Source organism: Loxodonta africana, chromosome 1, assembly GCF_030014295.1.
Source record: "Loxodonta africana isolate mLoxAfr1 chromosome 1, mLoxAfr1.hap2, whole genome shotgun sequence".
Lineage (NCBI taxonomy): Eukaryota > Metazoa > Chordata > Mammalia > Proboscidea > Elephantidae > Loxodonta > Loxodonta africana.
In genome coordinates, this window is record NC_087342.1 from 176319097 (window position 1) to 176346372 (window position 27276).

General features: G+C 37.4%; 1 protein-coding gene across 1 annotated transcript in view; it reads right to left on the reverse strand.

Moving 5' to 3' along the window:
* LAMA4 (laminin subunit alpha 4) overlaps positions 1 to 27276 on the reverse strand; it is a 153179-nt gene that overhangs the window by 20972 nt on the left and 104931 nt on the right. The window contains exons 17-29 of the mRNA XM_010598266.3: positions 24382 to 24498; positions 22456 to 22635; positions 18528 to 18667; positions 15648 to 15821; positions 14657 to 14802; positions 13592 to 13754; positions 10283 to 10416; positions 9697 to 9868; positions 6690 to 6821; positions 5425 to 5567; positions 2639 to 2777; positions 2035 to 2172; positions 257 to 390 (exon numbers count right to left, since the gene is read on the reverse strand). Of these exons, the coding sequence (XP_010596568.2) occupies positions 257 to 390; positions 2035 to 2172; positions 2639 to 2777; positions 5425 to 5567; positions 6690 to 6821; positions 9697 to 9868; positions 10283 to 10416; positions 13592 to 13754; positions 14657 to 14802; positions 15648 to 15821; positions 18528 to 18667; positions 22456 to 22635; positions 24382 to 24498 (1912 nt within the window). The remainder of the gene's footprint in view (positions 1 to 256; positions 391 to 2034; positions 2173 to 2638; positions 2778 to 5424; positions 5568 to 6689; positions 6822 to 9696; positions 9869 to 10282; positions 10417 to 13591; positions 13755 to 14656; positions 14803 to 15647; positions 15822 to 18527; positions 18668 to 22455; positions 22636 to 24381; positions 24499 to 27276) is intronic.

A 27276-nucleotide genomic window follows, 5' to 3' on the forward strand; every position in this document is an offset into this window, starting at 1 on the left:
TGGTGGTTTGAACTCACCCAGCGGCTCTGTGGGAGAATGACCTGGCAATCTGCTCCTGTAAGGATTACAGCCTAGAAAACCCTGTGGGGCAGTTCTACTCTGTCCTATACGATCACTGTGAGTTGGAATCGACTCGCCGGCACCCAGTAACAACAAAAGTAATAGAAAGAGCCTATTATTCATAGGGTCATTTGACAGAATCATGCCCTACCAATCAAGACATACAGTGGAAAGAATACAAAGTGAGGAACTGTACCTTGTGGGTGAAACAGAGGTAATGATGAAGTGGGACAGCCCATCGTTGTACTGCTTATCTGGCGCTTGAACTTTGGTTCCCTTCACATCCATGATCACAGTACCGTTATTCAGTGAAATGGAGAACACGTCTGACTGAAATGCAAGCACAGGGTTTAAGCCAGGAGCCCAGGGATCCCAACGAGTGACATGCTTTCAGCATTTATGTAATGATATTTTTTATTGCTTAAGCAAACACATCTCTTACAAGAAATCTGCTTGTAAAAGAATTTTTATGAACGATAAAAGAGAATATTCTAATGCTTGTATCGGTGGTGTCTATAAAATTGGAAAAAAAAATCTGTCAACATTCTCAGCTGAAAATTTTTGGTGATTTTGTCATGCTGAGAGTTGTTGCCCCAGTCAGAGCTTCTTTCCTAACTCAGGCATTTCTACTCCGTCATCATTCTCATTTTTAATCCCCTTTGTAAATACAATATTTGGACTCCCTTGGGATGTAGCTGGCTGACTAGGCAAGGGTTAGTTTGCTAGTTTTGCCTTTTTAAGTGTTTCACTATTTTTATCCATAGAAGTGGGAAAAAAGTAGATGTTAACACCTCTTTTTCTGAATTTGCTTGTCTTAAAATATTGGCGAAATGATAATCTTGCTTCTCTTTCCTTATCTGGGCACCAACCTCTGAAGCTTGCCCTCAGCAGAGAATGCTTTTTGTGAACAGAAAAGTGTTATTGGCTAGTCGTGAATATTTGAAGATTTTGTGGCAGAAGTCCTACAAAATGGCTAAATTTTCACAGATGCTGCTGATTGAAATTAAATTTAATAGAACTGTGACAGATACAAGCCATGTGTATGAAAAATGGAAGCTGCCTTCATAAATTATACTATAACCCGGTCTTTCAGTGATGAGCTTTCAGTATAAATCAGTTGGCTCTTAGAGTCACCGAACCTCCTTCAGATCCTATTTTGTTCTTGAAATAACATATCTTTATAAGCTTAGCTCGTGCTCTATAGAAAATGCAAGGGCAGAAGAGCATGTCCTTTTTGCTATTTTATTAACTAAAGCACACATGTCTGTTCTTAACATACACCTAGATTTTCTTAACATTTTTTGTGCCATGGACTCCACTGGCAGTTTAGTGATGCATATAGACCTCTTCATCAACTAATATTTAAAAAATGCATAAATCAAAATATGCAGAAATACAAAGGAAACCATTTCCACTAAACACATTTTCAAAATAGTAAAACAATCAATCTGTGACATAGTAAAATGTATATTTCTTATTAAGGCTTTCAATAACAAGGCCTAGTAGCAAACCTAATAACCGCTGTAATTTGGAAGAGCAATGAGCAAAAATGATATTTTGAGATATCTGTGACAACCATAATGTGATATGAAAAATACTTGTGATTTCTATTAATGACAAAGTCACATGTGCTGCTTATACTATTGTGGTTTATTGCCTTTATTCATAATAGAATAAAATACTAAATTTTAGTTAGAGAAAATGAAGAAGTAATTTTTTACCATCTAATTCCATGAACCCCCTGATTTCTATCCAAGAACTCCTGGAAGATGGGTCTTTGAATGCCAGGTTAAGAACTCCTGATGTACAATACAGATTATATTTTGTGAAGTGTCTGCAAAGAGGTATCCTGTATGTGTACATGTGAGTCAACATTAATCTGAATAAAAATTACTTTTAATATGCATGAAAAATATTTTTAATAGCAAAACATTGTCACAAAGAAGCTTCCTCAAGAAAAAAACAAATACTTACCCCTGAAGCATAATAGAATAATAACCCATTTGGTTGTAACGTTCGGAAATTAAAACCTCCTTCAAAGCCATCAAAAAAAGATATTTTCTGACTTGAAGCAATGAAACTCTGCCCGTTGAAATATGCTCTGCGTGATATCTGTATGCCAATGCAAATTTTAAAAGTGAATATAGTGTTATTTTAGTGAAATTATCAAATGCTTAAAATCTCAATTTTTCACAAAGCAAAGGCCTTGCCTGTAAGTTTGTATATTAATAATTTACATTTTGACTTTGGGTTTATGACGGAATTCAGGCATGTTAACTGTCTTCGTTCCTCTAAGAGATGGAGTTTTGGCCTGCCCACTTCTTAAACCCTGAGTGAGTAATGACGCTCACGCTGCCTCTCTGAGCTTTGGGTCCCCGCCCATTGAAAACAGAAGCAACTGGACAAGTCACAAAGGACTGCCAAAGGCCTTTCTAGCTTAATTATCCTTCTTTCTGTTGGTGGAAGAAGGGGACCTAAAGTGTACAAGGGATTATAAAGGTGCCGACAAGAGCTTTTCCAGCTTTTGAGAGTGATTAGTTTTGTGCCTATTTATTAAAAACTTTTGACTGGTACTTACAAGAGAGTCTTCTGGGCACCCATAACCAACTCCCAGAGTTTCTTTCTGCTCCAATAAATTGAAATCTTTCTTTTGGAACTGAAAACCCTTCATGCATCCCCTAAAGTTGATATCTAGAGGAAGATGTGTTCGTAGGGCCCTGGGGGGAAAAATCAGTCATTATTGATTCAGCCATGTCATTAGTATAAGATTCCATTCATCACGATGTTAGTTTTTGGTTCAGTTGTGAGGATGTGATCCATTTTACTTGGATCAACAATCAACACCCATGGAAGCGAAGTCAAGAAATCAAAGGACGTATTACATTGGGCAGATCTGCTGCAAAAGACCTCTTTAAAGTGTTAAAAAGCAAAAATTTACTTTAGTGACCAAGGTGTGCCTAACCCAAGCCAAGGTATTTTCAGTCGCCTCAAATGCATGGGAAAACTGGATGATGAATAAGGAAAACTGAAGAAGAATTAATGCATTTGAATTATGGTGATGAGGAAGAATATTGAATATACCACAGACTGCCAGAAGAACTAACAAATCCATCTGGGAATAAGTACAGCCAGAATGCTCCTTAGAACCCTTAGAAGCAAGGATGGTGAGACTTCATCTTGCTTACTTTGAGCATGTTATCAGGAGAGATTAATCCCTGGAGAAGAACATCATGCTTGGTAAAGTAGAGGGTCAGTGAAAAAGAGAAAGATACTCAATGAGATGAATTTACATAGTGGTTGCAACAATGGGCTCAAGCATAGCAATGATTGTGAGGATGGGACAGGACCAAGCAATGTTGCATACGGGGTTGCTATGAGTCGGAACTGACGTGGCGACACCTAACAATAAGAAGTATAAGATACTATCTCATCATTCATGTTCCCATGTTTTCTTTGATAAACACACAGTAATGTCCAATCTTTGGCTAAAGAACAATTTTATTCTGAGTTTAGTCAATTTGTTTATTTCTTCACAGTTCTCAAAATCTTTTAACTTTCATTAGCTTATTTTATCTTTATAACAATGCAGTGAAATAGATGGGAATGCTATTATTTCCCTTTTACAGGTGATTATTAGGTTGAACCATGAGGAACTGCCATATTTGCAGGTCAAAAATTGGCAATTTTTCATGGTTTAACCTATAAAATAAAACTAAGAGACCTTAAGTTATTCTCCTATGTCACAAGGGTAGAGTTAGTATTTGAACCCATGTCTTCAGACTCCCAGTAATCCACTTGGGCACTGAGCCCATTTTCTTGGTGTTATTTGCAATATGCTATAATCAGCTAAGCCTAGGGGACTGTCTTAGTGAATATTGGACCATTGGATCAATAGGAAAGTAAGAAATTCTTTATCCCTAAGATCAGGGAAGGCATCTTGCTCAATACTGTGATCCCAGTACTTATCATTATGCCTTGTATTTAGGTGGTACCCAAGAATATATTATTTGAAATACTGAATGAATAGGAAGTAAATTTTACTAAGTTAAACGTATTTTAGATGAACACTGGCCGTGTTAAGGGAGGTAACAGTCCCATGGTATTCTCCTCTGGCAAGACTACACCTGGAGGACTGTGCTAATTGACAGAATGAATGCATACAACAGCAACCGTGATGGCTAAAAATCTCGTGTGCCATGGTTGAAGGAATTGAAGACGGTGTTTGGTTTGGAAAAGAAGCTTGTGAGCCTTCTTGAAATATAAACCATTGCAGCATGGAAGAGAGATTTCACTGATTTTGACTCAATATAATGAAGAGCTTTATAATACTAAACCAAAAACCAAACCAAACCCACTGCCGTTGAGTTGATTCTGACTCATAGCGACCCTAGAGGACAGAGTAGAACTGCCCCATAGGGTTTCCAAGGAGCACCCGGTTGATTTGAACTGCCGACCTTTTGGTTAGCAGCCATAGCACTTGACCACTACACCATCAGGGTTTCCAATTTATAGAAGCCATTAAAAATTTATATCTTCTTTTTTTTTTTTTTTCCTTTTGAGGTAACCACGTGTCCATTGCTAAATTTATACAAACAGAAGTATGGAGGCCATTGGAGAGGAGGATTCTGTATCGGACAGGAGGTTGGACTCTTTGATTCTCAGCCCTGGCTGCATAGAAGAATCATGTGCCTGGAAAGGTGGGGTTTTTTTTTTTTTTAATGTCATTTTGGGGCCTTAATTCAGACCAATAAAGAATTTCTAGAGAGTGGGGCCTGAGCAGTGGTATTTATAAAAGCTCTCCAGGTTATTCTAATGAGAATCAGGGACTAGATTATTCTAAAGTTGTCCTTCAGCTTTAAGACTCCTGTTGCTATGAATTGATTGCAATTAGTGACAGCTAACTTTTAATACATTACAGTAATGCTTCCTTATACATAATCCACAATGCCTTAGATAAGCTTAAACTTTTTTTTCATCCACATTATATGCTGCTGCAGAATTCAAAATAGTTTAAATTTCAAGACTAAAACAAAAGTCAAGGGACACGACGCTGCTTTGTTTTCATACAATATACATGCTTTGCCCTTTCCGTGATGAGAAATACTGCATTAGAATATGTTCCAGGAGTAATACAACAATTGAAGAAACTGTAAATCATATCTACTAGATGCTAATTTAAGGAGGTCCTGAGGACAGCAGCTGAGGGTCCCATGTGCATGAATGTGTGTATGTGTGTGCACATACACGTATGCACAAGCATGTAAGGAGAGCAAAGGAGGTGCTTAAATCTTAAACTAGACTTCTCCTGGATGTTGTTAGGAACAAACAGCTGTTTAACAACAACAGCAACAAAAACAAACTTACCTGGACTGTAAGATTTCTGGGGGAACCCCTCCAATATATATATCTGTGAAAGGTATTTTCATCTTCTCATTATCTGTGCTCTTCACGTGTCGTCTGTCAACTACCAAAATCATTTTCTTATCATTGTGGTAAATGATTGAGATCTAGGAGAAATTATGTACAGTATGTCTTTGTCAACTCTTTAATCATCAGTTTTTTGAAGACTGCTATATATTTTAATTATTCTAGGTATAACAGCCGCTCTTCTAAGTCCTTGCGCTTGTTTTTTCACAAAGATGGGGATGAGATTTTCCCTTCTTACTTACACATACGAAAATTCTTTGCTTATACAACCAGCAGTTCAATTTCCCGGGGAAGGATGTCTGCAAGGAGAGGGAGCTGGCCCAAGAAGATTTTTGCCATGAGACCTGCTGTTTTCTCTTGCCCTTTCTGGGAGACTCTTGAAAGAACTATAAACAAGTGCCTTCTGAACTGTAGACGGCATGTCATAAGGTATTGTTCCTTGGGGACATGATGAATGACTCTAATGAGTCGGTGAAAATGCTTTAGGCAGAGAGGTAGTTAAAATATTCTCCTTTTGTTATAAGCCATCTTCAGGAAGCCTAAGGACTTTGAACTGAAACGGGAAATATAGCTTCCTATCCTCTACATTCTGGTTCAATTTAAAAGATATTATACCTTTCATATGCTTTATTAAATTGTAGATTTAAATTAGCTCTTAATGAAAACAGAGGAAGTATATTATTAGTATACCGCACATATGTTTCAAGACTAAAGATCATTCTTTATGGGTTCTCTTTATAAGGAAACCTGTGTTGATATTTTCTAAGTTCTGGAAATCCTGCATTTACTTATATCTACTCTTTTTACTTTACATGAATAGCTTGATAGATAAGCAAAAAAAAAAAAAAAAAAAAATTCCTGTGTCTCTACACCCTAGCATTTTCATCAAATGTATAGAAAGATTCTACAGGAGTGCTACGGTAATCGTGATATTAGCATTGCTGGAGTCTTTTGGTCAATGCGCAATTAAAAAGAACCTTTCAGTGACTCATTATAAATGCTAACATAACAAAAACATCCGTTCTTTTAAAGCACATATTATTCTTGGGTCGAGGAGGTTAGGGACCTTCAGTTGCTCTTTAGATGTGAAGGTGTTCAGTTTAATTACTATCCTGCTTACCTCATTTCACCACCTGATTAGATCAGTAGATCTAAATACAAAAACAAGCCAACAAACAAACAAGCACTCTGACAATTTGTACCTCATGGTATTTAGCATCATTAATCTGAGCTTTTTTCAACGTGTCTTCAAGATGCACAGGGCCATTGCTGAATCCAAAGTCATAGAACACATGTAGGTAACCATTGCGCATTTCCAGACTGAAAAACATACTCTGTGGAGAAAAAGAAGTTGTCAGATGTGAGTACCTGCTATTATAAAAGTATAGATCTAGCTGAGTTTGAGAAATAACAGTGTATTCTTCATTACTGAAATTACTCAAAGATGAAGGAAGTCTCATGAAATTCTTGTTGAAATAAAAATTACTATTACTTCCTTCTCAGCAGTTATTTCTCATATTAATATAGTAAACTGTTAATATTTATTGTTGATTCAAAACAACTGTCTTTTTGTTTTCTTTATTCTGCTTTATGAATTAATGGATTAAGTTTTAAGTCTAATTTACTGACCTTTTAAAATTCTTGAAATTAAAAGACCATGTGTAGTCAATTGCCTTGTGTTTATGCAACTTAAAAAATTATAACAGACCAATAGATGCGAATGCATTTACTTTCAAGAAAAAAAAAAAAAAGGATATTTTTGAAAAATACTTCTGAGGTACACTGAAAAGAATCCTAAAAAATTATCAACAAATATTAATACAAGAAAAAGAAGGTCATTTCTGTATTATTTTGAAACACTGAGTTTATAGAAATAAATATGAAGTTATTATGCACTTGGACCACATGATGTTCTAGAACCAAAGTAATTCCTTACACTAAGTAATTTACTGGGCAAGTTTGCTTGTTTTTCAGGAGTTCAGAGTTATGAGAATTCAATGGATTTGAAAAATTAGGTACTGTGGAAAAGTCCCCATTCTTCAGAAAGTATCTCCTGAGTGCAGCTATGTACTTCTGGAGTGTGGAAAACAACCCATTCGAGTGCAGGAAGAAAATGTTTCAACTTCTCTATGTACTTATTTTTAAAATCTAAAATAGAGAAAGAAATTAACCTTTAGTATTTAATATATTTACCACCCATCTGTAAGTTTGTCATACTGTGGTGGCTTGTGTGTTGCTATGATGCTGGAAGCTATGCCACCAGTATTTCAAACAAAATAGAGTCACCCATGGTGAACAGGTTTCAGTGGCGCGTCCAGACTAAGGGAGACTAAGAAGAAAAGCCTGGTGATCTACTTCTAAAAATTAACCAGTGAAAATCTGGAGGATCACAACAAAATATTGTCCGACTCGCTTGCTTTGGACATAATCAGGAGAGATCAGCTGCTGGAGGAGGACATAATGTTTGGTGAAGTAGAGGGAGACCCTTGTTGAGATGGATTGAAACAATAGCTACAAAGTGTACTCAAACTGATGGCGATAATGAAGACGACGCAGGACTGAGAAACGTTTTGTTCTGTCATACATAACGTCGTCATGAGTTGGAGTCATCTCAATAGCAGCTATTTATCTGTTCAATATATGCATTGATCCTGGATCTTCATTTCATCCCTATGTCAGTCTTTGGTGGGGTTCACATACTATGTGAGGTTTCCTGAGTGTGTTTGCACACCTGAAGGGTTGACAGTGGCCCCCCACCCATTTCTTCGCTTTCAGGCTACCGCCATTTATTACAGCTTAGGGGAGCCTGGTTACATGGGCTTATGGGTGATATGACACAAATAATAGAATATTTACATGATTTTTTATTGAGATGCTGAGTGATATAAAAATCTTTTGAGATACACAGGTGTTTGCCGGTTACTTCCTGTGGATTGCTAAAAAAGCTCTCAAGCGTAAAGAAGAGTCACACATTTTTCTTTATAGCATCAAGTATTCTAAATTTGCTGACCTTTATTTATGATGACAAATGTCTTTCAGTAGCATGAAACCTACTAGTTATTTTAAACAGTAAACATGCTTGATCTGTCATCTCAAGGCAAGGGTATTATTATTATGATGGATGAGAAAATAACTTCTACTTTTTAAAAGAAACTCGTGCTCTGGGGAGATGTTTTTTAAAGTAGATGTTTGGAAATTTTTCTAATGTAACATTATTTTGCTGAAGGAAAACAATGTAAGTGTACTATTTAAACTCATATTTGCGTCATTAAAATGTTTGTGGAAAGAAATTTCTAATCTTTAGAAATTCTTCGATTAAAGATTTTCATAGGTTTTGAAACCTCTTGTTAAAACTTATAAAATCTTGCAATATCTGATTAGCTTGCGAGAACTGACATTAGGAAAGAGGGCAAGGTACCGGCCAAGTTTCAAAGAAAACCTTTGTTAGTTGATAAATGAGATTGAAAAATAGTCGCATGATTTAGGAAGCACAGCTAATGACAGACTTCTTCTGCTTTTGATTTTTATGAGGTATTTTTTCCAGTTAGGACAGCCAAACAACATATTGAAATAAATTGGACAGTCACAAAGGGTTTAACAAGATTTTCAAAAATAGTTATGCATATTTAATGGCATTGCTTTTACTAACACTATGATTAGAAGTAATTTTTAGTGAGAGCAAAAGGTTTTTCCTTACCATTAATACATAAAAAATAATTTAAAAACATATTTATTTCATCTTTATATAATTAGTCTTTCATATCTAATTTTGAATATTTTTTACAATGTATTCACACAAAATACATGTATAGAATTTACAAATAAAGAAGTGTGTGTGTGTATGTGTGTATAATAAATATGCAAACTTTTTTTTTACTGATGGTGGCATATGATTAAAAAAATCAGCAGACCAGTGCTAAACTTCTTCAGGCATACTGCTCACCTAGATCTTGGTGCTGATTTCCCCAAAAGTTCTCTTAATTTATTAAACGGCATATTTAATATGTGTCTAAAAATGTAGTACAGAGAATGTATTTTAGGGCCATTTTTATTTATTGCCGTCATCACTTCCCTGAAGGAAACTAAACTAGAAATTCAGTTTGATGGTATGATAACACTCAACCTGGGAAGGTTCCTGGAAATACGCACAGCAGAAGGTAAAGGAAATATATGATCTGGAGAAGAGGTTGAATTTTCTTTTTTACTCACTCCATTGACCATCAGGAGCACAAGGCCATTATCAGCTGGTGTTCGAACCTCTACGTCAAAGCGAGTGACCTGACCGAATTTCCCTCTCCTTGTGATATCCCTGACCACAGCGTAGCTAGAGCCATCGAAGAAGTAGCTGGCAGCCCGACTTTGAGTGAAGGCCAGTTTATCTCTGAAATGGAAATGCAAGGATCATGTGAACATTTCTGCTTCTGTTATGTTTTGAGCCCATTCTCATGATATCATCCATGGAACTTATAAAGTCCTGTCTACGTGGGAGAGACAAGAAGTATTTATAGCTAAATTAAATGTAGTGCTCTTAATGAATTTTTTCGCTATCCTATGTGTTAAGACAACAGAAGTCTCCAGTGAAACTCCAGTCTCTGGAATTCTAATTCAAGGGTGCAAACAAGCTGTTGTAACACTTGCGCCTGCTGAAGAGTATTTCGCAGGCATGACTGTTGTGCAGGTTCAAAACTGGTGTCCCCAAAGAAAAGACTGAGAACCTGCGTATCGACCCACACTTGTTCTGCTTACTGCTCTTGCCTGGCTATTAAAGTCTTTAGCTTTCTTAACCATCACTTACCTGGCACAGGGCACTGACTTAGAGGGGTCCATATTATATATGTGCTTGAAGTTGTATAAGCTGATCACATCATTATTCAAAGTAGCCAATTCTAGGCAGCCAATGAAGCCGGGCAGGTTTAAGCTGGCAGGAAGCTGTGCAACAGATAAAGCAAAGTCAACAGTCCCATGATCACACTTCACTCAGATGGCGCAGAACAGGCAATGAAACTAATAGTAGGTCAAAGGGAAATATTAAGTCATATAAATATCATTCTAGACCTGGGTCTGTGTCTATTCTATACTAACTCATTTAGTTAAGTCAGTTGTGCGTACTTTAGCAGAGAGGATTGGCATTTATTGAGGATATACTATGTGCCAGGCACATTCCAGACAGTGAATTCATGGCCTAAATCAACCTTCACACCAGCTCTGTGAGGCAAGTATTCCTGTTCTCATATAAAGAGAAGGAAAGTGAGTCTCGGAGAAGTTCAATAACATGTCCATAATTAGCAAGTAATAGTCCTGGGGTTGAAATCCTAGATGGACTCCCCATTTTTTGGGCCTTTCCTTCATCTCTCTGCTCCAATTTCTGTTCATACATGAATTCTCAGGGAGCTTATGCTCTTTTGTGTAGGATTTATTAGACAGTAAGTCTAGATTAATGAAAACAAAGTGTGCGATAGGCCAGTTAGCCATTTCTTTTGCATTATACATGGTACCTGCCCCAAAGCTAGAAGGGAAATAAAGCTAGTTCCATGAGTGAGTATTTTGAAAAGTTTGTGGTTTTTGATCCCATTGAGCAGCATTTTACTTGATGAAGATGGATAAGTGTCCTTTTAGGGGTTTTCTTAGAATTTTTACTCATGTTTAATTTTTTTTACCCTTCCCGACTTTAGTCACCTACATTTACAGCAGTTACTTTACACAGCCTGAACCCTAAAACAAGCTAAGGATATGATAACTTTATGCTAGTGTGGCCAAAATGTCTACTTGGCATTATTGGAAAGGCTATCATCACCATAATCATCAACAATGAGAGAAGAAAATATTACCCAAATATGTATAGAACTAGGGAATGTTCATGCTTGAAATATTTGTACCAAAATACAAAAACCCAGTGCCGTCGAGTACCAAAATAAGAATGACAAATAAAAACAGGAAAGCTGCCTTACATTCATCCAGTTTACATCTCAAGAAAACACATGGATTTGCATCAAGGCAGCAACTCAGGAAACACATACTCCTGGGTTGACTTGCCAGGGAGAAGAACCTTGGACTCACTTGACTCCAATTCTAAGCTTGGCTGGAGAAAATACTTATGAAGCTATGCTAAAGGACATCTAGCCCACCACTTTTCGGATACAAATCTAACCTTGTAGTAAGTAACTTTGTACCTGGGCCTCTGTAGAATTGCCTGTAAAAATTTTTAGTTCAACATCATTGTTTTATCCTTCACTGAGGACCGTCTTTAGAAATAATTGTGAAAACTCACTTAAGAGGTGCTCACCATGTTACATGGTGCCCTCTACTTGATTAACGACAGGAAACACTAGGTACCAGGGATGCTCGTGCTCCTACCTAGCTGTTGGCCTTCTTAGTTTATGCTGAAAAGTTTAGACCTTAATCTGTGGTACCTCAAGCAAGTGGGTTGGACCTTATCTCAACGATGACTTCATTATATATGTTGTTTTTTCTTTATTTTCTCTTAAGTAGAGTTGATTTTCTCACTTTTAAAATTCTTGTTGTATGTATTTTTGTAAACTACCTTAAATCTCTTTTATAATGAGATAAGGCATAAATAAATACATTTAGATTGCATTTTATGGTTTACAAAGCACTTTTGTGGGATGTTTTACTTGATTTAAGCTTCATAATGACTATGTGAGATAGTGTGAGATAGTGTGATAAAATCTATTTTACTCATTTACAAGTGAGGAAACAGGCTCAGAGGGGTTATAGACTACTCAAGGTCCCAGTGTTAGTGTAGTGGAGCTGGGGTTCAAAACCAAGTTCAGAAATCTTTTTGCTAAAGTACATAAGACAAAATAGATACTTTGGAGCTGCAGAAACAACAGAGAAGAACACCTGGAATGATAAGGGCATTTGGACAGGGACTGGAAATCAAGAAACATCAAATAAATTTGGAAAAAATGCGGAACGTTATCTAAAAAAGACTTATAAAATCATAAGGAATATGTATAAAGGATCATTAAGTGATTCATGAGTACTGGAGCTAGTATGTTCTTATGAAGAAGTAATTTGAGCATAAATAAAATGAAGAACTTCTTTACAACATAGGGAATAAACTCATGCAACAAGTTGTTCCAAAAGATGGCACGGGCTAAAATCTTGTGGAAGCTCAATTAAAACCAAAAAAAAAAAAAAAAAAAACCAAAGCCAGTGCCGTCGAGTCGATCCCGACTCATAGTGACCCTGTAGGTCAGAGTAGAACTGCCCCACAGAGTTTCCAAGGAGTGCCTGGCAGATTTGAACTGCCGACCTCTTGATTAGCAGCTGAAGCTCAATTACTCAGTAGAAAATCTTTTGGTCAGAGAAACAAGCAACCCTCGTGATCTGTATTTGTCTTAAGACTCCCAGCTTAACAGGTGAAGCTTTATTTAGGCCACCAGTTCTAGTACTTGGGCCAAGGTTATCTCCCCCCCGGAAATTAATAAGTGGAAATGTAGATGCCTCAATCTGTTTCTCATGGGCTTCATCAGGTGTGATACCGTCCCCCAAATTTCTCAGACCCCCATCCCTGACATCTTATTTCATGCCTGTGTTACTTGAGAAAGCTGAGTTTTTGAAACTACAATCTGAAAAGCTGAAGACTAGATCCAAGTTGTGGGGACACTAACAAGGGACACTACAGCAGGTGGTATAATATTAATTACAAATGCATGCATAGTAATGAAATTAATTGATCCTCAAGTGTTAGCTATCACTTGAAAGCATCTGACACCTGAAAAAATGGGTAGTAGAGACTGCATTACACACCAGATTTATGAGTCCTGCCACCCACTGAGGAAACCCTGGTGGCATAGTGGTTAAGTGCTACGGCTGCTAACCAAAAGGTTGGCAGTTCAAACCCACCAGGTGCTCCTTGGAAACTCTGCGGGTCAGTTCTATTCTGTCCTATACGGTCACTATGAGTTGGAATCGACTTGATGGCAGTAGGTTTGGTTTGTTTATTTTTTTGGCTACCCACTGGGTTAAACTCTCTCTTAAAATAATAATCAGGTCCCTCCCCTGCCACATTAGGTCTTACACACTTATAAAATCATCACTGAAGATCTGTAATGCTTCAAAATATAGCCGAGTGTCTTACCTTGAAGCTTGAAGGCACCCCACCAACATAAAACACAGTGTCCTCAGGGTCCAGATCCAACAAGGAGTCATCTCCTGCAAATTCCCCCTTTTTAATGAATTTCTCCTCTGCTGTGCTACTTAGACTTGGGACTGTTAAAAACACCTTTCCGTGTTTTCCTATTCTGTTAAGATAAATAATTTTCACTCTTTATTAAGCAGATAATTTGTAGAAAATATGTATTTTTTCTAATGACAAAATATTAATGTTTTCTCATTGCAAATTTGATAATATGATTTTGTCATATTAATAAGCATTTATGGACTGAAAGGAGAAAAAAGGTATTCTATATGAGAATTTCCACCACCCTTCTGTCAGTTTGTCATATACTTCTGTGGTGGCTTGTGTGTTGCTGTGATGCTGGAAGCTATGATGCTGGTATTTCAAACACCAGCATGGTGACCTATGGTGGACAGGCTTTAGTGGCACTTCCAAACTAAGCCAGACTAGAAAGGTCTGGTGATCTACTTCCTGAAAATAAGCCAATGAAAACCTTATAGATTATAACAGAATACTGTCTGACTTGTTTGTCTTAGACACATCATTAGGAGGGATCAGTCGCTGGAGGAGGACATCATGTTTGGTGAAGTAGAGGGCCAGTGAGGGTGAGGGAGACCTTCGGTGAGATAGATTGACACAGTAGCTGCAATAATGGACTTGAACATGCTGTGATCATGAGGATGGTACAGGCCAGGCAACATTTTATTCTGTTGTACTTGGGGTTACCATGAATAAGAGTTGACCTGATGGTAGCTGTCTATTTCTACCTATACTGGAATTAATTCATGGATTGGCCAAGTAACGATCTAATAATCCGATTGCTATTTACAAATGATCATCAGTTCTCTTTAATCTTTCTTTTCCACTAAGGTGTTTGGGAAGGAATACAGAAAGAAAGGAAAAAAGAGGATTAAGAATAAAGGGAAGAAAATGGTATCAATAACATCAATAGGAAGACAGAGTATGAGCGTTCAATAGATTTCTTATAAAATGTGCATACAAACCCTGTGTCATGGACACATTTACCTTTCAATCTTGACAATGCTGAAGTAAGCAGGCCAGGAACTGACTGGCTTGGAGTCAAGGGGGATCTCCACATCCTTGGTCCCCAAATTATAAACATACACCAGGTTATCATTTTTTATTGCAAGACCCATATACTCTTTCTTGGCCTGAAATGTTAAGAAGTTACTTAAATAACTTAATAATGAATATTATCTTTTATTTTCATTTCTTTAACAATTAACGATCTAAATGCTTAACTGTATACAAGGGACTCCTGGCCTGAATTATTACACAAAGTTCTTGCTTGGGCTGTGGATCTTTCTTTACAGCCTCAAAGTGGCTATATTAGCATCTGGTGCCTCCTCCGTTTGCTCTAATGTGCACCCTGGACCTAAGCAACTACAGGACTATGGGAATTAGATGGCTGACAGGAGTCTGCTAGTGTTGTCTGATTAACACAGGGATATAATGCTACCTGACAAAACTGATTGCTATGCATCTTCAGGAGTCCCTGGGTGGTACAAACAGTTAATGCACTTGGCTGCTAACTGAAAAGTTGGAGGTTCAAGGCCACTCAGGGGCACCTCAAAAGAAAGGCCTGGCAATCTCCTCCCCAAAAATTAGCCTTTCAAAATATCACAGACTGTCACATATGGGGTCACCATGAGTTGGAGTCCACTCAATAGCAACTGATCACATATCTTGAAACAGGATACATTGTCAAACATCCATAGGCAGCTATTGTCCTGAGGGCCTTTAAAATGCTACATCCTGACTCAACATTAGTAGGGTAATGCTGATATGGAGCAACTCCAGAAATATCCCACATAGAGAAACAATCACTTGTCTTTGAACCATTAATTTGACCTTGACGTTAAAATGAGTTGTATTTTCTAATGTCCCAGAAGGAGAATTTTGTTTGTTTGCATAAGGAGCTTTGTTTTAAGGAAAGAGAAGATGCAACTATCTTCCCTTTTAACACCCCCCCCCTTTTGAAACTGCATGCGCTTACATTTTTGCTTCCGAGATACAGGATAAACTGATCCTCAGTCCCACTCAGTTCTGGCTGCTTCACAGGAGGTTTTATGTACAGGCTGAGAGATGTGAAGGCCTTTATGTCATCCACACTGGTTTTGGGGTGAACTTCAACAGCTGAATGTCCGTCAAACATCATAGAGACTTGAATCTGGAGTTTCAAAATGGTTTCATTAAAAATGCTATATATAAATTAGCACATTGTATAATTCCCCAGCTTTCCCATGGTTCTCAATAGGCTTCTCTCATTAGGGGCCTCTGAGCTCTCCTCTCCTCCACGACTCTGTTTATTTACTTATATCCTTACCTTGTTGGAGAAAGGATTTAGGGCAGATTATATACAATAGTTTTAATTTAAAGTGGAGTGAAAGAAAGCAAAAACAAAAAAGGGTGACAAAGTTGATCCAAGAATGAGAATAAATATGAATTCCACAATGATCTACATACTTGGGTTGGGTGAACTAAATAGCTTGAAGGAATACCTGGTTAGCTATACAATTCACAAGGCCCATAAAAGTAACAAAAACTAATTGTTCAGGACAAGTATAACTAATCTAGTTTGCTAATACAGCTAGAACTTCCTAGAAAGTTCTAGCTGTATTAGCAACCAAGATTAGCTATACTTTCTAATCTCCCAGGATCCTCAAAAAGGGACCATGCGGTGAGACTGAAAGAAAAATTCTTGACCACATCTATACAGCTGGGAGGGGTCTAGACACAGCTTTGGAGTCTAAGACCCGGGCTTAAAAACTGGCTCTGACACTCAGTAGCCGTGTGACCAGGAGCAAGTCACTTACTCTCTCTTTGCTTCAGTTTCTTCATCTATAAACTGAGGACAATACGTTTATGGTAAGGATTAAATACAATAAGTCTAAAGTGCTTCCCAGTGTTGGCTCTATCATTATGATAACTGTAATGACAAGTTCATTCACGTTTCTTATAATGACTCTCGAAAGGCAATACGACGATGCACAATTCAGTAAATGCGTTTCTAAGAGGCCCAATATGGTATGATTTAGGTCCCCTGTTTTCTGCTGAACTGATGTGATTCAGAGAGATTTTTAGAACGCTGGGATGTGGGTGCACTGTGTACACTCAGGCCATTCACGCAAATCTCTTTGAATAATGTTTACATCAGTTAATTAATATTGATTTTGGTTAATGTTGATTGTCAGGGAGTTCAATATTTTATTGCCAAGACTCTGAAGTGCAGTTGTCTTATGTTGCCAGTTGAGTAAAGACCAATACATCTTAATAAATAATCAAGCACTACGTGGGATTAAAGTCTTTTTGTAAAAATTGAGTCTAAGAAGGATGCATGTCTCATGGAAAACATCTCATTTTGGGGAAATGAGGAAGCTCCTAAAGATAAGGTCAAGACTGTTCAGGAAATGGTTTTAGGTAATTAAAGCCCCCAAGTTCTCCTCCACATACGTAAAATTACAAGAAAGTCCTCACTGAAACCTAGCTTTGAGAATGCTATTTCTTGGTATACTTTTAAGATAAACCTTTTTTGAAATGGTCACCCAGGCATCTAAATCAGGTAATTTGTGGTACTGGACCATTTATCATGTATCTTTTAAAACTTGGGGACATTTACCAAAAACAATCTCCTTCTTTATAAAATAGTTGATTTCTATCCCTTTTTTTTCTGTCAGTAATTTGGGCCAAGGAACCTGTCCTGGCAGCTTCTCAACTGAACAAATAAAACCTTATTATTTGGTTGTAAAATGATTCTACACATTAGAATCATTTTGGTCGTAAAATGATTTAAATGATTCTTTAAATCATTTAAAAGCAAATTAAGATGGGGACCAAGAATGAGCCCTGTTTTATGGCAGTGGAAAATGTTAATCGCTCTGTCAAGAGATTTCCTACCAGTGCTGGCTCTAGTTATGGTGTTGCTGACTTGCTTCCGTATAGAGGGTCTTTATTAAGTTTATATAGCTTAGCCATTATGTGATTCCATTCAGAATGGTCAGTAAAACCTTTACATAATATATTTTGTACCAGAGGATTTCTTGAAGAGGTGGGAAGGGTGGACAAGGTTATTCCATATGGCAATTGCAATAAAACATCTGTTAAAATAATAATAATAAATTAATGAATTGAATCTTTTGTTGGTGTTTGCTTTCCTTGATTTCTTTCACTATATCAGCTTTATTGACTAAGCGACTAGGTTAACTCAGTAGCTCTTATTCCTGGCTACACATTAGAATCACCTGTGGAGCTTTGAAAACATACAAGTGCCTGAGCCCTCACTCTAGTTGGTCTCTGGGTTGCACAAATGATTTGTGATTGACTACTGACCTAAGTGGCACGGTGTTTGAGAGCTAGGCTGCTAACCAAAAAGTCGGCAGTTCAAATCCACCAGTTGCTCCTTGGAAATCCTATGGGGCAGTTCTACCCTGTCTGTAGGGTCACTATGAGGTGGAATCAACTCAACAGAAATGGGTTTGGTTTTTTTTTAACTGGCCTAAGAATTGGTGGTTCAAACCCACCCAGAGGTGCCAGGAATTGTAAAGACTACAACTAAGAAAATCTTATGGAGCACTTTTACTGTGTAACACCACATGGGGTCGCCATGAGTCGGAATCAACAGGATGGCAGCAGGTTTGTTTTTGGTGTTGTTTGGGCTCTCCCTCGACATAGCCTGATTCATTGCTTTGAGGTTCGGATCAGGAATTGGTTTATTTTTCGAAGTTCCTCACGTGATTCTGATGAACAGAAGGGGTTGAGAACTACCAAGATGAATAGAGTATAAAGGTTTTGAGCTTTGGAAGCTTCCCGGGGAGCTGGAGCTTATCTTCATGTTCCCATTATCACTGAGTGATTGAAGGCTCGTTTAATTAGTTACCTTGCTGGCAACACTTCTGGTCTGAGCAATGAGCTCTCTGATCCTCTGGATGCTGGCAGAAACATTGCTTGCAGGCCGCTTCTGCTCAACTGTACGAAGCTGATCCAGGAGTTGAGGCATGACCTCCGTCAGATTTCTTACTACAGTTAAAAGAAAATTACTCAAGTAAATATCTCAATATTAAATTTCAGTAACCAGGTAAAGAAACAAGAAATACATGATTATATCTGGTAGAACGATAAGAAGTTATTTTCTTTCCCATAAAAAATATAGCTACATCCATAGCTTAATCAATGCAAATTTTATGGCACTTATAGTACACATTGATCTATAAATTGCAGATCAACCAGGCTTATAATGCACATGTCTAAAGGGCAGGACCCATGATGAACCTGGAGATGCTCCTTTAACCACACAGCACGGGTTCTGCTTGCGCTTCTAAGGGATATGAGGGCTCAAAGGGAGGCTGGGCAATAGGATGTGGAAAGGCGGTTTTCCAGGATGTCCAGTCACACAGCACACTGCTGCTACTGTCCCCACAGAGACAGAGCTAGATGGAGGATACAAGGTCACATCCAGACAAGTGGCAGTTGTGCTGAGATGAAGGTAGGCAGCCATGGTCTATGGGCCCATAGCAGGTCATACCGACCTTTTTTAGGATTTTTTTTTTGGATATATAACACTCATATAGAAAAGAGCACAAATCACATGGATAAAGATGGATGAGGGAAGCTTGAAATACAGAGAATGGCATATTTTCCTCCAAAATTTCATTGACCAGAGCAGTGGTTCTTGGCCAGCAGCATCAGCATCACCCGGGAACTTGTTAGAAATGCAAATTCTCAGGCCCCACCGGAGACCTACTGAATCAGGAACTCTGGACATGTGGTCCAGCAATCTGCGTTGTAAGAAGCCCTCCAGAGATTCTGATACACATTAAAGTTTGAGAACCACTAGATCAGGAGATGTGAATTTTGGGGGTTTTCTCCTACTCAGAATGATCCCTGGTGGCTCAGTGGGTCAAGCACTCAGCTGGTAACCAAAAGGTCAGCGGTTCCAATCTGCCAAGGGAGAAAGATGTGGTAGTCTGCTTCCATAAGGTTTAGCCTCAAAAACCCTATAGGGCAGTTCTACTTTGTTCTATAGGGTCTCTGTGAGTCAGAATTGACTCAACAGCAGTGGGTTTGGGGTTGTACCCAAACGCAGGACCATGGTCACTGAGCTATAAGCAGTTGGGTAAGAACGAGCCTCTTAATGGAGCCAAACAAAACCCGAGGAAGGCTATGTCAGTGAAGACCAAGGAAACATTTCTTTCCTTTACCAGAAAATAAGGCAAGCTTTCTCCAGTAAAAAGAATGGAATTGAGTAAAATAATAGCACCTATCAGTTTGCTGCATTGATCAATACAGAGTTAAGTATTTGTTGTTTGGATCACCAATCACAATAGCCATTTTATAACATAATAGTCTTTATAAATTAAGTGTAACAAAGTATTTTTAAAGTATTACATTAAATTTTGACTATGCAAATGTATATAAGACAGGGTTCTCCCCAATTCTCTCAGAAAAAGGAAGCCTTCTTATGTAAGGATCTTTATAGTCTCTTATTATGGTAAAAAAACCCCAAAAAACCCGTTACCGTTGAGTCAATTCTGACTCAGTGACCCTGTAAGACAGAATAGAACTGCCTCATAGAGTTTCCAAGTAGTGCCTGGTGGATTCAAACTGCTGACCTTCTGGTTAGCAGCCGTAGCTCTTAACCACTATGCCACCAGTCTTTCCCATATGCTTCCTCAATTACTTTGTTTTGAATCACAAAGTACTGTTTGAAGAAAACACATTAAACTGAAACACTTTCAATCAGTACTACTTTTGAATGTTTATTATAATCACCTGATAGGGCTGGTGAACAAGGAGGAAAAGAAATTTAACACAGGTTTAGTAAATGTTCCTGGGACAATATCTTTATAAACGCAAATGTTGGATGTCATGTAGACAAATATTTTAAAGGTCATTTTTCAAAAGCAATTAAGTGAGTAGTTACATGGCAGAACTCGTGTACAGACACTTAAAAGGTACATATAAAGAACTATCTTCATGTCAGAATGGGAATTCTAGAACACTTAATTGTGCTTATGGGGAACCTGTACACAGATCAAGAGGCGGATGTTTGAACAGGACAAGGAAACACTGTGTGGTTTAAAGTCTGGAAAGGTGTGTGTCGGGGTTGTACCCTTTCACCACATCTATTCAATCTGTATGCTGAGCAAATAATTCGAGAAGCTGGACTCTATGAAGAAGAATGGGGCATCAGGATTGGAGGAAGACTCATTAACAACCTGTGTTATGCAGATGACACAACCTTGCTTACTGAAAGTGAAGAAGACCTGAAGCACTTACTGATGAAGAGCAAAGCCTTCAGTATGGATTTCACCTCAACATAAAGAAAACAAAAATCCTCACAACTGGACCAATAAGCAGCATCATGATAAATGGAGAAAAGACTGAAGTTGTCAAGAATTTCATTTTACTTGGACCCACAATCAATGTCCATGGAAGTGGTAGTTAAGAAATCAAATGATGCATTGCATTGGGCAAATCTGCTGCAAAGGGTCCGTAAAGTGTTAAAAAGCAAAGATGTCACCTTGAAGACTAAGGTGCGCCTGACCCAAGCCATGGTATTTTCAATCCCCTCATATGCATGTGAAAGCTGGACAATGAATAAGGAAGACTGAAGAAGAATTGATGCCTTTGAATTGTGGTGTTCGCAAAGAATATCGAGTATACCATGGACTGCCAAAAGAATGAACAAATCTGTCTTGGAAGAAGTATAACCTGAATGCTCCTTAGAAACAAGGATGGTGAGACTACGTCTTATGTACTTTGGATATGTTATCAGGAGGGATCAGTCCCTGGAGAAGGACGTCATGCTTGGCAAAGTAGAGGGTCAGCAAAAAAGAGGAAGACCTTCAATGAGATGGATTGGCACAGTGGCTGCAACAATGGGCTCAAGCATAACAATGATTGTGAAGATGGAGCAGGACTGGGCAGTGTTTCTTTCTGTAGTGCACAGATAGGGTCGCTATGAATTGGAGCTGACCCAACAGCACCTAAAAACAACATCTTCATGTCATGGAAATGGGTACTTGTGACTTGGGATAAAATTTCGAGTTGTAGACAGATCATACATAGAGTCAGAAAACTGCTTCTTAAACAATTTAGATGGAACTGAAGTAATATGGTCTATGAAAACATGTTTATGGACTAAAGATTCTGGTCATGACAAAGATACTGATATTTAAGTGATATATGAAGAGACTAAAGAAAAATGTGAGGATGAAAATAAAACCAAGTAACATAGTATTTTGGGTAATATGTGATATTAAATATTTATACATAACTAAATAAATGAGTCATAAAAAATATTTCATTTTCATTGCTATAAATACGTACGTTCAAGTTTGCTAACAAACTTTCTCAGTGGGAAACGGGTTGTATTCACCGCTTGTTCATGATAACTTTGTTTAGGTAACAGAAAAGCAATGTTGTTTAGGTAACAGGAAAGCAATGTGGTTTAGTACATTTTCTTTTTCCCCTAAAAATTAACAGTATTTTGTTAAGATTATTTAACATGTAATTGACCTTCTTTTCAAAGGGTCAGTATTAATTATATTGATGAAAACAATTGTTACCATTATCTCAAACAGAGAAAATTATGACTTTTTACCAATCTATCTAGCATATATGAAATATATACATATTTATTTCTGCTAGACAAACTGAAGCAAAAATATTATGTCCTTTTCTAAACTAACTTCTACAAGATTCCAATTCAAAACCCAAATTAAAAAAAAATGGCTTCTTAAATAAAAGATGTGTAGAGTTTAATGGCCTCAAATGAACCCGAATTGTGAAGTTTCTCAGGATACCTGCATCTCTAGCAGAGTCCACTGCAGTGTTGTAAGCAGAGGAGTCAAATGTTTCAAGATTCTGGGACCAGTTGGTCAGATTGCCAGCCATCGGGGCAGTGGCCTGTTGGATCTCCATCATTGTCTTGTTAGCTTCTGCCGTGATCTGCTTGGACTGATCCAGGCGCTGCTGAGCGTCACCTTCACACAGAGCAAAAGGGTTCATTTTGCAGAGAAATGGGACACTTGTGGGGGGGGTTAATACCCATGTAATCACTAGGATGAAACAGGCTTTAAATTTTGGACACTTATGCAAAATTAGTATCTTTAAATATATGTTAATTGTTACGTAATTTAGGTGCACGGTATTAGTAAGTTTGAAAGACACTAAAGTCTCATTAAAGCCACGTGACTTACTGAAAACATTTTCAAATTAAGAGGTAAAAAAAACCAAACAAACAAAAAACAGAGTAATTGGTATCTCCTCAGGTTAGAAGTCTGGTGAGAAAGCCACAGAAAATGCATATGAGATGTTCATGTTTGAAATTCATCTTAAATATCACTTTCTTCTATGTAAAAAGTATTCTCATGGAACACTTTCACCATCAAAATAATGCTATAGTACAAAGGAAAGGTACTTTTGAAAAAGAAAAGCAAGTTTCAAAAGAGCATATAGAAAGAAATTTCATTTTCATTCAAAAAGTTAGATATTTAATACAAAAATATTTTATGTTTACAAAAATTTTTTTCTAAGTGATGGGGCTATAAATGGATTTTTTTCCTTATCTGTATTTTCTAATTTTTAAATAATGATCATATATGATTTTCATAATAAAAAATAATTAAAAATCATTCTGGTGACATTGTAACTTCAAAAATTTAAAGTGGGGAAAGACTTCATTCTGCTTTACATGCTCTGAACTTTGGGAATGTTGAGTTGAATCCTGGCTCTGCTTCTTTCTAGTTGTGTCTTTTGGAGGAAATTCCCTGACCTTGACAAACCTTGGGGTTCACATCAGCTTAAAAGCAATAGCGATAGTTACCTCATGCAGTGCCGGGCGTGTAGTGAGTGGAAGAAAATGGCAGCCCTGATGATGCTGATGACGAGGATAGTCAATGGATGACACTCTCCTGGCCAGAACTTTGGTGCAGTATAGTATTGTTGCTAGGATTTGCTCTTTTTAGTAAAAACAAAAAAACCAGTTGCCACCGAGTTGATCCCACTCGTGGTGACCCCGTGTATGTCAGAGAAGAACTGTGCTCTATACGTTTTTAATGGCTAATTTTTCAGAAGTAGATCACCAGGGCTTTTTTCTGAGGTGCCTGTGGGTGGACTCAAAACTCCAACCTTTTGGTTAGCAGCTGAGCGTGTTAACCGGTTGCACCACCCAGGGACTCCAAAACACCGACAACCATCAGTAGTGTTCTAACCTTTGCTATGCTGGAGGAGGCACATCTGCTTCTAATCACATCTAAGATACACTGTAGTTCTAGATTAAGCTCATTGGTCTCCTTGTTTGCACATTAAGAATGGTCCAGCATGTTACAGAGGGAAGATGTTTACAGTTCAGGCCAGAGAAGCTCAATAACCCAATTAGGGCAAATTTGTTAACAAGGAAAGAAGTTCATAAGAAACCAGGTTACCAAACAGCATAAATAGCGATTCCATTCACACACATACACATAGAGGAAATATTGGAAGAAGGTGCTCTCAAATTTTAGCAATTGCCATTCTTAGGTAGTGTGATTACATTACTTTAAATTTATTTTCTTCTTACTTTCTAGAACAACTTTTTTGGTAATGAATCTTTTATAATCAGAAAAAAAAGACTTATTTCTAAAAAGTGACAGGTAAGTTCTAGGACTACATAATCCTCTCAAAGGTTTACCTTACTTACATCCCAGTGAATAAACAGATGAGACTTAAGTTCTACCTGTAGTCCTTACCTCTCTCTGCTGCTTGTAGGTGCTTAATGGCATCATTTAACCTGTTTTTAAGGGCACTCTTCCTGACCAGGGCTCCATCCACACGCCTGCTGGTGTCAGCCACTGCCTCAGTATTGCCTGTGGGGAAGAAGCACAAAAAAGTCACTAGGAAGTCTTCGTTTTAACAAGGAAAATTCTGATTTGTACCATGGAGTCATCTTCAATATTCTGAATACTCTGAAGATAGATTGTCAATTTTGGAAAGATTTTTTAAACCCTGGTGGCGTAGTGGTTAAGAGCTACAGCTGCTAACCAAAAGTTCAGCAGTTCAAGTTCACCAGGCGCTCCTTGGAAACCCTCTAAGGCAGTTCTACTCTGTCCTACAGGTCGCTATGAGCTGGAATCGACTCGATGGCAATAGGTTTGGTTTTTTGGTTTTTGGCGTTTAGAATAAGAGGTCCAGGACTGCAGAACGCTTTTAACACTGGTTGGGAGTGATGTAAGATGTCATAAAGTGACTCATAAAGGGTATAGAGCTGATAGCTGATTTCTTTAATTGAAAAATATAGCACTGCTGTCACTTAGTAGCATCTAGCAGCCCTATTGATAAAGAACCGAAAATAAAAGGTCTGTATATATATATATAGTGATGACGGGTTATATAAGAATAATTCTTTTCCCAATTGTTTCAATAAAATTTTTTGTTAATGTATAACATACACGTAGACAAGGCACAAACTTTTCTATAAGTTCTAAGTGTATCTTGCGAATTTTCACAAAGTGAACACAACATAAAATCGGCACCCAGGTCAAGAGAAGAGAACATCATTAACGTACTACTAACTCCTGTCGGGTCCCTATGACTAATAACGGAAGCTGTTTGAGGCACAACAGATGGACATCTGTTAGTCGTGTCTGTTTTTTAAGTTTTATTCAAAAGAAATAATACTGTATCTTTTATATCTCTTGTACCTTTGTCTTAATTTCTGTAGTTTAAATCTTCCAGCTTTGTTTTTAGTTCTTCAAAATTGTTTTGACCATCCTTGGCCTTTTTTTTTTCCTTTTCCATAGAAATTCTAGAATTATCCTGTCAAACACACACACACATTTCTGGTATTTTAATTGGTATTGCATTGAATCTATGAATCATTTTGGGAGAACTGTCATTTTTACAAGGTTGAGTCTTCCACTCAATGAATATGGTATTTGTTTAGATCTTTAGGTCTAAATTCTCCTTTTGATCTCCATTTGTTTAGCTCTGCTTTCAGTAATGCATTATAGTTTTACATGTAATAATCTTAACATCTTCCATCGCATTTATGCCTAAGTATTTACTTTAAAATATTAAAAAAAATTGTTGTAGTATTTACTTTTGATACTATTATAAATGACATCACTTTAAGAAATTAATTTTCTAATTGCTATATATAGAATTAAGCTGGAGTTTTATACATTGAATTTGTAATGGGAGACATTCTTGTTTCTAATCCTAATAGAAAAGCTTTCAATACTTCAGTACTAATATGTTTGCTAAATGCTATTTTATTACTTTTTGTCAGAAATTTGGAAGTTTCCTTCTGTTGCTAGTTTGCTAAGAGTTTTTTTTTCAGTAAATCATGAATGGGCATTGAATTTCGTTAAATGATTTTGCTGCATCTAGTGAAATGGTTCTATAATTTTTCTCCTTTATTCTGTAAATGTGGCAAATCATAATCGATTTTTTAAATGTTCAGCTACCCTTGAAATCCTGAAATAAACTCAACTTAGCCATGATGTATTATCATTTCTATGTATGCTATATTTGAATTGCTAGTACCTCCATTAGGATTTTTGCATCTTGGTTTATGAGATAATTTGGCTTATAATTTTCATGTTTTTATAATGTCTTTGTTAGGTTTTGATATATAAGTATCGATAGCTTCATAGAACAAGTTGGAGAGTGTTTCTTCTTTAATTTCTCAAAACGTTTGTATCAGAGTGGTGCTATTTCTTTTTTACATGTTTGGAAATATTCACTGGTGAAGCCATCTGAAATGAGATTTCTTTGTGGGCAGGGTTTAATTACTTTTTAAGCTTATTGTACATATGTGTGTGCACGTGTATATACAGGACTATTCAGGTTTTTATTACTTCTTTCATTGGTTTTGACAAATTGTGTTTTTTGTACAAAAATTCTTATCGAAAGCATGCTTGTGGCACAGTACCTAAACTGGGGTTATCTTTGAGCAAACTCAAACATGTCATGATGTACTATTATCTAAACAGAAAGATTAACCTTCCCAATAATTCTTTGTTTCTCTTTGTGCTTTGTTTACTTCCAAAACATCAGGAAGCCTATGCTTCTTGACAGACAGCAAGATGGTTTCTTCATTTCTCATTATCCTCTCCTTTCTCTCCAATGGACTCGTAAATATATACTCACTATAATTTTTATAGTGCACTTGGGAACCCTGGTGATGTAGTTGTTAAGAGCTATGGCTGTTAACCAAAAGGTTGGCAGTTCAAATCCACCAAGCACTCCTTGGAAACTCTATAGAGCAGTTCTACTCTGTCCTATAGTGTCGCTTTGAGTGAGAATCGACTTAACGGCAATGTTTTTTTTTTTTTTTGGTATGGTGCACTTTATGGAAATCCTGATGGCGTAGTGGTTAAGAGTTCAGCTGCTAACCAAAAGGTCAGCAGTTGGAATCCACCAGGCGCTCTTTACAACCCTATGGGGCAGTTTCACCCTGTCCTATAGGGTCATTATGAGTCGGAATTGACTTGACGGCAACAGGTTTGGTTTTTTGGTTTTTATGGTGCACTTTCTCTTGGGTGCTTAGCAGAGGTATAACTAAGGTATGCCAGGTAGGGTGCATGCCCTGGGCACCACTCGAGGAGGGGCACCAACGAGCAGTTTCTGTTGGCCATCACAGT